Source organism: Oncorhynchus mykiss, chromosome 8, assembly GCF_057628025.1.
Source record: "Oncorhynchus mykiss isolate SJ-2025 chromosome 8, ASM5762802v1, whole genome shotgun sequence".
NCBI lineage: Eukaryota > Metazoa > Chordata > Actinopteri > Salmoniformes > Salmonidae > Oncorhynchus > Oncorhynchus mykiss.
The window spans coordinates 745,510-757,130 of NC_143029.1; the positions used below are offsets into that span (position 1 = coordinate 745,510).

The window sequence follows — 11,621 nt, forward strand, 5'->3', positions numbered from 1 at the left end:
AGATAAAGCAAAGCAGTGCGACACAAACAACAACACAGAGTTACACATGGAGTAAAACAAACATACAGTCAATAATACAGTATAAAAATATATATACAGTGAGTGCAAATGAGGTGAGATAAGGGAGTTAAGGCAATAAATAGGCCATAGTGGCGCAGTAATTACAATTTAGCAATTACACACTGGAGTGGTAGATGTGCAGAAGATGATTGTGCAAGTAGAGATACTGGGGTGCAAAGGAGCTAAATAAATAAATAAATACAGTTTGGGGATGAGGTAGGTAGATGGGCTGTTTACAGATGGGCTATGCACAGGAGCAGTGGTCTGTGAGCTGCTCTGACAGCTGGTGCTTAAAGCTAGTGAGGGAGATATGAGTCTCAAGTTTCAGTGATTTTTGTAGTTTGATCCAGTCATTGGCAGCAGAGAACTGGAAGGAAAGGCGGCCAAAGTAAGAATTGGTTTTTGGGGGTGACCCGTGAGATATACCTGCTGGAGCGCGTGCTACGAGTGGGTGCTGCTATGGTGACCAGTGAGCTGAGATAAGGCGGGTACTTTACCTAGCAAAGACTTATAGATGACCTGGAGCCAGTGGGTTTGGCGACGAGTATGAAGCGAGGGCCAGCCAACGAGAGCATACAGGTCGCAGTGGTGGGTAGTATATGGGGCTTTGGTGACAAAACGGATGGCACTGTGATAGACCGCATCCAATTTGCTGAGTGTTGGAGGCTATTCTGTAAATGACATCGCCAAAGTCGAGGATCGGTAGGATGGTCCGTTTTACGAGGGTATGTTTGGCAGCATGATGAAGTATGCTTTGTTGTGAAATAGGAAGCCGATTCTCGATAACATTTTGGATTGGATATGTTTAATGTGATTCTGGAAGGAGAGTTTACAGTCAAACCAGACACCTAGGTATTTGTAGTTTTCCACATATTCTAAGTCAGAACCGTCCAGAGTAGTGATGCTGGACGGGCAGGCAGGTGCAGGCAGCGATCGGTTGAAAAGCATGCATTTAGTTTTACTTGTATTTAAGAGCAGTTGGAGGCCACGGAAGGAGAGTTGTATGGCATTGAAGCTCGTTTGGAGGTTTGTTAACACAGTGCCAAAGAAGGGCCAGAAGGATACAGAATGGTGTCGTCTGCGTAGAGGTGGATCAGAGACTCACCAGGAGCAAGAGCGACATCATTGATGTATACAGAAAAGAGAGTTGGCCCAAGAATTGAACCCTGTGGCACCCCCATAGAAACTGCCAGAGGCCCGGACAACAGACCCTCCGATTTGACACACTGAACTCTGTCTGAGAAGTAGTTGGTGAACCAGGCGAGGCAATCATTTGAGAAATTAAGGCTGTTGAGTCTGCCGATGAGGATGTGGTGATTGACAGAGTCGAAAGCCTTGGCCAGGTCAATGAAGATGGCTGCACAGTACTGTCTTTTATCGATGCCGGTTATGATATCGTTTAGGACCTTGAACGTGGCTGAGGTGCACCCATGACCAGCTCTGAAACCAGATTGCATAGCGGAGAAGGTACTCCTGCAGCTTTCCAATTATTTGGGATCTCAGACGATACAAAAGAGAAGTTGAACAGGCTAGAAATAGGGGTTGCCACATTTTTGGGAGATCATTTTAGTTTAATTATAGTTTTAGAAAGAAAGGGTCCAGATTGTCTAGCCCGGCTGATTTGTAGGGGTCCAGATTTTGCAGTTCTTTCAGAACATCAGCTATCTGGATTTGGGTGAAGGAGAAATGGGGGAGGCTTGGGGTTGCTGTGGGGGGTGCCGGGCAGTTGACCGGGGTAGGGGTAGCCAGGTGGAAAGCATGGCCAGCTGTAGAAAAATCTTATTGATATTCTCAATTATAGTGGATTTATCGGTGGTGACAGTGTTTCCTATCCTCAGAGCAGTGGGCAGCTGGGAGGAGGTGCTCTTATTCGGTGCTCTTACCTCTGCCTCCCCCTTCTCTCTCTCTACCTCTTCGTGTGTGTGTGTAGATGTTGGATCTGAAGCTGACGGTGGATGGTCTGGAGAAAGAGAGAGATTTCTACTTCAGTAAGCTGAGAGACATCGAGTTGATCTGTCAGGAGAATGAGACCAACGCCAGCCCAACACTCTCCAAGATCATGGATATACTGTACGCTACTGAGGTAGGACACACACACTGGATAAAACACACACACACACACTGAATGAAACACACACACTGGATAAAACACACACACACACACACACTGGATAAAACACACACACACACACACTGGATAAAACACACACACACACACTGAATAAAACACACACACACACTGGATAAAACACACACACACACACACACTGGATAAAACACACACACACACTGGATAAAACACACACACACACACTGAATAAAACACACACACACACACTGGATAAAACACACACACACACACTGGATAAAACACACACACACACACACACACTCAATAAGACACACACACACACACACACACACACACATGGGATAAAACACACACACACTGGATAAAACACACACACACACACACTGGATAAAACACACACACACACACTGGATAAAACACACACACACACACACACTGGATAAAACACACACACACACACACACTGAATAAAACACCCACACACACACACAGTGGATAAAACAGACACACACACACACACACACACACTGAATAAGACACACACGGGATAAAACACACACACACTGGATACAACACACACACACACCCAGACACACACTGGATAAAACAGACACACACACACACACACACTGAATAAGACACACACACACTGAATAAAACACACACACACTGAATAAAACACACACACAGACACACACTGGATAAAACAGACACACACACACACACTGGATAAAACAGACACACACACACACACTGAATATAACACGCACACACACACACACTGAATAAAACAGACACACACACACTGAATAAAACACACACACACACACTGGATAAATCAGACACACACACACTGAATAAAACACACACACACACACACACACACACTGAATAAAACACACACACACTGAATAAAACACACACACACACACTGAATAAAACACACACACACACACTGAATAAAACAGACACACACACACTGGATAAAACACACACACACACTGGATAAAACACACACACACACATACTGAATAAGACACACACACACACACACACACTGAATAAGACACACACACACACACACACACTGAATAAAACACACACACACACACACACACTGAATAAAACACACACACACTGAATAAAACACACACACACACTGAATAAAACACACACACACACTGGATAAAACAGACACACACAAATGGGATAAAACACACACACATTGGATAAAACACACACACACATTGGATAAAACAGACACACACACACTGGATAAAACACACACACACACACACACACACTGAATAAAACAGACACACACACACACACACACTGAATAAAACAGACATACACACACTGAATAAAACAGACACACACACACTGGATAAAACACACACACACACACACACACACTGAATAAAACAGACACACACACACACACACACACACTGAATAAAACAGACACATACACACTGAATAAAACAGACACACACACTGAATAAAACAAAACACACACACACACACACACACACACACACTGAATAAAACACAAGCACACACTGAATAAAACACACACACAGACACACACACACACACACTGGATAAAACAGACACACACACACACACACTGGATAAAACAGACACACACACTCACTGGATAAAACACACACACACACACACACACACGCGCACACACTGAATAAAACACACACACACACACACACACTGAATAAAACACAAGCACACACTGAATAAAACACACACACAGACACACACACACACACTGGATAAAACAGACACACACACACACACATACTGGATAAAACAGACACACACACACTCACTGGATAAAACAGACACACACACACACACATACTGGATAAAACAGACACACACACATACTGGATAAAACAGACACACACACACTCACTGGATAAAACAGACACACACACTCACTGGATAAAACACACACACACACTCACTGGATAAAACACACACACACACTCACTGGATAAAACACACACACACACACTCACTGGATAAAACACACACACACACTCACTGGATAAAACACACACACACACTCACTGGATAAAACACACACACACACACTCACTGGATAAAACACACACACACACTCACTGGATAAAACAGATACACATACACACTGGATAAAACAGATACACACACACACACACTGGATAAATGTTTTTTCTTACTTTTTAAAAATGTTCTACATATATGAAATAACACATATGGAATCATGTAGTAACCAAATAAGTGTTAAACAAATCTAAATATATTTAGTACCCACCCTTTGATGACAGCTGCGTGACAATTTTGATGTCTTCACTATTATTCAACAATGTAGAAAATAGTAAAAAATAAAGAAAAACCCTGGAATGAGGTCGAACTTTTGACTGGTACTGTACTTGTGTATGTTGAAACACACACTATATACAGCATGGCATTCGGAAAGTATTCAGATAAAGTACCCCTCAACTTTTTTCAACATTTTGTTACATCACAGCCTTATTCTGAAATGTATAGGATTGTTTTTTTCCCCCTCATCGATCTACACACAATACCCCATAATGACATCACAATACCCCATAATGACATCACAATACCCCATAATGACATCACAATACCCTATAACGACATCACAATACCCGATAATGACAAAGCATAAACAGGTGTTTAGACATTTTGGCAACTTATAAAAAATGTAAAACTGAAATATCACATTTACATGAGTATTCTGACCTTTTACTCAGTACTTTGTTGAAGCACCTTTGGCAGCGATTACAGCCTGGAGTCTTTTTGGGTATGACGCTACAAGCTTGGCACACCTGTATTTGGGGAGTTCCTCCCATTCTTCTCTGCAGATCCTCTCAAGCTCTGTCAGGTTAGATGAGTATCGCTGCACAGCTACTTTCAGATATCTCTAGAGATGTTAAATCGGGTTCAAGTCCGGGCTCTGGCTTGGTCATTCAAGGACATTCAGAGTCCCGAATCTACTTCTGCGTTGTCTTGGCTGTGTGCTTTGTGTCGTTGTCTTGTTGGAAGGTGAACCTTCGTCCCAGTCTGAGGTCCTGAGCACTCTGGAGCAGGTTTTCATCAAGGATCTTTACTTTGCTCCATTCATCTTTCCCTCCATCCTGACTAGTCCCCCAGTCCCTGCCGCTGAAAAACATCCCCACAGCATGATGCTGCCACCACCATGCTTCACCGTAGGGATGGTGCCAGGTTTCCTCCAGATGTGACGCTTGGCATTTAGGCCAAATAGTTCCATCTTGGTTTCATCATTCCAGAGAAACTTGTTTCTCATGGTCTGAGAGTCCTTTAGGTGCCTTTTGGCAAACTGTCATGCCGGCTGTCATGTGCCTTTTACTGAGGAGTGGCTTCTTTTTGGCCACTCTACCATAAAGGCCTGATTGGTGGAGTGCTGCAGAGATGGTTATCTGTCTGGAAGGTCTCCCATCTCCACAGAGGAACTCTGTAGCTCTGTCAGAATGACCATTGGGTTCTTGGCCACCTCCCTGACCAAGGACCTTCTCCCCCAATTGCTCAGTTTGGCCGGGTGGCCAGCTCTAGGAAGAGTCTCGGTGGTTCCAAACTTCTTCTATTTAAGAATTATGGAGGCCACTGTGTTCTTGGAGACCTTCAATGCTGCAGAAATGTTTTGGTTCCCTTCCCCAGATCTGTGCCTCGACACAATCCTGTCTCGGAGCTCTACGGACAATTCCTTCGACCTCATGGCTTGGTTTTTTTCTCTGACAACTGTTGGACCTTATATAGACAGTTGTGTTCCCTTCCCAAAAAATAGTTTTTTTATGTAACCTTAATTTAACTAGGCAAGTCAGTTAAGTACAAATTCTTATTTATAATGACGGCCTAACCTGGCCAAACCCGGACAATGTTGGGCCAATTGTGTTCTGCTCTATGGGACTCCCAATCACGGCTGGTTGTAATACAGCCTGGAATCAAACCAGGGTTTGACACCTCTAGCATTGAGATACAGTGCCTTGGACTGCTGCGCCTCTCGGGAGCCCAAAATCATATCCAATCAATTTAATTTATATCAGGTGGACTCCAATCAAGTTGTAGAAACATCTCAAGGATGATCAACGGAAACAGGATGCACCTGAGCTCAATTTCGAGTTTCATTGCAAAGTATCTGAATACCTATGTAAATAAGGTATTTATGTTTCTTATTTTTAATACATTTGCAAAAATTATCATTATGGGGTATTGTGTGTAGATTGATGAGAAAAAAACATGTATTTAATGTATTTTAGAAGAAGACTGTAACGTAACAAAATGTGAAAAAAGTGAAGGGGTCTGAATACCTTCTGAATGCGCTGTATATTGCCATCCACAGTAGAGGGTGGTGTCCTGTGATTACACACAGTCCTACAGGAGGAGCTGCTGCTCCATCAACTAGAAGCTTCTAAAAGTCATGTTCAAAATAGGAGGTAGAATTAATCAAGCTAATAAAATATTAACAAACTGTTTAATAGTCATACTAACAATTGTTTGTTTTGTTTGTTTTTTATGAGTGTTGTGAAGTTCAGTGTTTTACAACTTGACGTTAGAAGGTTCCTCACCATCAATGTCGTCTAAATGGCTTTCCATGGATTATAACTCGCCCATAGACTCAAGTTATAAAACACTCAAGTTCCCCTATAAGTGTATGAAGCTAGGTTACCAGGTTACCAGCTAGGTTACCAGGTTACCAGCTAGGTTACCAGCTAGGTTACCAGCTAGGTTACCAGCTAGGTTACCAGCTAGGTTACCAGCTAGGTTACCTGGTTACCAGCTAGGTTACCAGCTAGGTTACAACTCTCCCCCTCTCCACCTCTCCCCTGTAACTCTCCCCCCTCCTCTCCTCTCCCCTGTAACTCTCCCCCTCTCCTCTCTTCTGTACCTCTCCCTCTCTCCATTGTAACTCTCCCCCTCCTCTCCGCCTCCTCTCCCCCTCTCCTCTCCACCTCTCCCCTGTAAATCTTCCCCAGGGCGAGGTTGAGAAAGAGAATACCTTCTCAGACAACTTACCTGATCACTAAAGGTGAATAAAATTAATAATTACACACACACCATTCACACAACTTTTCACATGCACACACACACTTACACACCCCCAGACAGCCCCTGACATCTGTCTGACCTCTGTGTGCGTGTGTGTTTTAGGATGGCTTCATGGCGCCAGAGTACGACAAGGTGGAGGAGGCGCCACAGGGAGACCAAGAAGAATACTAAACACACCTCCTTTCTCTGCACCACTCCACGCCTCCTTTCTCTGCACCACTCCACGCCTCCTTTCTCTGCACCACTCCACGCCTCCTTTCTCTGCACCACTCCACGCCTCCTTTCTCTGCACCACTCCACGCCTCCTTTCTCTGCACCACTCCATACCTCCTTTCTCTGCACCACTCCACGCCTCCTTTCTCTGCACCACTCCATACCTCCTTTCTCTGCACCACTTCATACCTCCTTTCTCTGCACCACTCCATACCTCCTTTCTCTGCACCACTCCACGCCTCCTTTCTCTGCACCACTCCACGTCTCCTTTCTCGTTACCACTCCACGCCTCCTTTCTCTGCACCACTCCATACCTCCTTTCTCTGCACCACTTCATACCTCCTTTCTCTGCACCACTCCATACCTCCTTTCTCTGCACCACTCCACGCCTCCTTTCTCTGCACCACTCCACGTCTCCTTTCTCTGCACCACTCCACGCCTCCTTTCTCTGCACCACTCCATACCTCCTTTCTCTGCACCACTCCACGCCTCCTTTCTCTGCACCACTCCATACCTCCTTTCTCTGCACCACTCCACGTCTCCTTTCTCTGCACCACTCCATACCTCCTTTCTCTGCACCACTCCATACCTCTTTTCTCTGCACCACTCCATACCTCTTTTCTCTGCACCACTTCCCTCCGTGAATCACCTCTTCAAGATTCTCATCTCCTTCCCCTTTTCTTCTCCCATCTTCTCCCAACCACCCCCCAAGACATGTCTGCTCCGGACAGTTCATCTGAATGGGTATTGTTAGCAGGATGCTAGGCTAATAGCTAGCTATGAACAGTTCATCTGTATGGGCGTTGTTAGCAGGATGCTAGGCTAATAGCTAGCTATGAACAGTTAATCTGTATGGGCGTTGTTAGCAGGATGCTAGGCTAATAGCTAGCTCTACCAAATATGGTGATGAGAGGAAGCACATTGGCCGGCAGTGGGAGAAGGATTTTGGCCGACATTCTGCAAATTTTCTCATCAATGAAACATTTGACCTCTACAGTTTTTCTGTTTCCCAAACTAGAATCTGTAACAAGCAGAGTACTGCGTTTTGTAGACTTTATCCTTTACGAAAGTTTCAAAGTATTGTGTTGTTTAGAAAAAGTGTACGAGTGAATTGAGTTATTGCACACACGCACTTCAGAGTAGGCGTTCCCTAATGGAAATATGCAAATAAATGCTAGAATGTGCCAATAGGATCTCACTAGCTCGTGGTTGGCTCTGCCCACTATGGTTTATCTGCTCCCATTGGAAATGACAGACTCCGGTCTATCTTGGGTTAGTTACAAAAATCTTTGGTTAATCTGTATGGGAGGTGTTAGCAGGGTGCTAGGCTAATGGCTATTGTAAAGGAGATGTCAGGTTGTTAGTATGGCTCTATAGAGCCCTCTGCCTATAAATGCAGGTCACACATCAAACTCCATCATCTCTGAACCCAGAACCAAGTCTCGCATGCTTCTCTCAGATTGGAAAGAGACTCACTCCACTGGCTCCACTGGCTCCACTGACTCCACTGACTCCACTGACTCCACTGACTCCACTGGCTCCACTGGCTCCACTGACTCCACTGGCTCCACTGGCTCCACTGACTCCACTGGCTCCACTGACTCCACTGGCTCCACTGGCTCCACTGGCTCCACTGGCTCCACTGACTCCACTGGCTCCACTGGCTCCACTGGCTCCACTGACTCCACTGGCTCCACTGGCTCCACTGGCTCCACTGGCTCCACTGGCTCCACTGACTCCACTGACTCCACTGGCTCCACTGGCTCCACTGACTCCACTGGCTCCACTGACTCCACTGACTCCACTGGCTCCACTGGCTCCACTGACTCCACTGGCTCCACTGGCTCCACTGGCTCCACTGACTCCACTGGCTCCACTGGCTCCACTGACTCCACTGGCTCCACTGACTCCACTGGCTCCACTGGCTCCACTGACTCCACTGACTCCACTGGCTCCACTGACTCCACTGGCTCCACTGACTCCACTGACTCCACTGGCTCCACTGACTCCACTGGCTCCACTGACTCCACTGGCTCCACTGACTCCACTGACTCCACTGACTCCACTGGCTCCACTGGCTCCACTGGCTCCACTGACTCCACTGGCTCCACTGGCTCCACTGACTCCACTGGCTCCACTGACTCCACTGGCTCCACTGGCTCCACTGACTCCACTGGCTCCACTGGCTCCACTGACTCCACTGACTCCACTGGCTCCACTGGCTCCACTGACTCCACTGGCTCCACTGACTCCACTGGCTCCACTGACTCCACTGACTCCACTGGCTCCACTGGCTCCACTGACTCCACTGGCTCCACTGGCTCCACTGACTCCACTGACTCCACTGGCTCCACTGGCTCCACTGACTCCACTGGCTCCACTGGCTCCACTGACTCCACTGGCTCCACTGACTCCACTGACTCCACTGACTCCACTGGCTCCACTGGCTCGGCATCTACCTACCATACACATATCAGTCCCTGCATTAATAATATGGGCTCAGCTGCACCACCATGTTGTCAGTTGTTAACCAGACGGCATGATTTTATTTCTTTAGCGGTTATTTTCCGTTCTTTCCGAACTCTGGATTGGATAAGGGAGGGTGGAGAAGCTTGCACCAATGGAAGCAAAACAAACCAATCAGAATGATCCAGAAACCTACATGTAAGGTGATTGGGTGAGGCCAGCAGGAACCAGGGGTCTCTATTCAGCGGGGAGCAACGTTACATAACATTCAGATAGAACTGGATTACAGTAGAACAGACTCAACTGTGTGTCAGAATCATGTCAGCTCTATTTCTTATATTTCTGTCTGCAACAGTCTGCGGGTGTTAACCACTGAATTCACCCTGGGTTAAATTGTTGTATTGTTTTGAATGTGGAGTTAGTTAGGGTAAACATGGAGTGGCTAACAGGTTAACAAGGTGGTTAATGTGAATCTATTTATTACCCAGAGAAGGCTTTTATTATTAAACTATATGAATGAACAAAAACACACTACTATACCATAGATACTAATGGGTGAATGTGGATTATTGTTTTAGCTGCTGTCTTTGATTTGGAGTTTTTTTGGGGGGGGTTGTTGACGTGTTGTTGTTGACATGTTGCACTGTGTTAAAAACACCACAGTCTCTGTCATGGTGATGGGGAGCAGGGCTTAGTGGTGACTGACAGCTGTCAGGAGTGACTGATAGCTGCCCCTGGTTGTCATGGCAGCCCTGTGATAGACATGCATTGTTTGTCATTTTATTACAAGGCTGAATAAAGAGATGGGTTCAAAACCAGAAGGAATAGACTGGTCGACTCTTATTGTAGGAGTGGACACACGCACACACCTTACGTCTATGACACACACACAGGCCTAGATTCAGGGCTCGATTCAATCCGTAGTGCTGAATAGCTGCGCTACAGTGCGATAGAAGTTTAAAGGCAATGTTCCTGTGTTAGCGGAGACTGCATTCACGGTATAGCGCTGCATATATCAGCTCATATGTCAGATCTTCCACAATACAGATTGAATCTAGCCCATAGCCCATAGTCTGTGCCCTACCATGGTGTCCTCTCTCTGGGTGACCTCTCCACAGTCTACCCTGGCTCCCGGGAACACATCCAGCCCTCACTGGGCACACAGAGAGAAAGGAATACCGTTGGCAAGAGCAGAGAAAAGAATGGAATGGTGCCGAAGGAGATAGCTACCGATCCCGTAACCAATCGTGCTATTGTGTATGTTTTTCAGCATTATTTGTAACTTATTTTGTACATAATGTTCTGCCACCGTGTCTTATGACCAGAAAGAGCTTCTAGTTATCAGGACAGCGAATCCTCACCGAGGAATCCTTTTTCTTCCAACGAGTCGGACGCGAAGGATTGACTGCACAGCCAGGCACGACTCCAACACTATCATTCATTTTGCTGATGAGCCAATAGGGAGGAGATCAGAGACCTGGCCGTGTGGTGCCAGGACAACAACCTCTCCCTCAACGTGATCAAGACAAAGGAGATGATTGTGGACTCAGGAAAAAGAGGGCCGAGAACACCCCCATTCTCATCGACGGGGCTGCAGTGGAGCAGGTTGAGAGCTTCAAGTTCCTTGGTGTCCACATCACCAACAAACTAACATGTTCCAAACACAACAAGACAGTCGTGAAGAGGGTACGACAAA

At 45.9% G+C, this 11,621-nt stretch overlaps 1 protein-coding gene across 4 annotated transcripts in view; it reads left to right on the top strand.

The window, feature by feature from the left end:
- LOC110529242 (microtubule-associated protein RP/EB family member 3) overlaps window positions 1-10,746 on the top strand; it is a 38,506-nt gene extending 27,760 nt beyond the window's left edge. For 2 of the 4 annotated variants that reach the window (XM_036984543.2, XM_090242413.1), the window contains 3 exons: window positions 1,991-2,143; window positions 7,174-7,226; window positions 7,349-10,746. In XM_036984543.2, coding sequence (XP_036840438.1) covers window positions 1,991-2,143; window positions 7,174-7,224 — 204 coding nt within the window. In that variant the 3' untranslated portion in view covers window positions 7,225-7,226; window positions 7,349-10,746. The remainder of the gene's footprint in view (window positions 1-1,990; window positions 2,144-7,173; window positions 7,227-7,348) is intronic. The other 2 variants (XM_090242411.1, XM_090242412.1) reach the window with 1 other exon arrangement.
- Window positions 10,747-11,621: the final 875 nt, after the last annotated feature.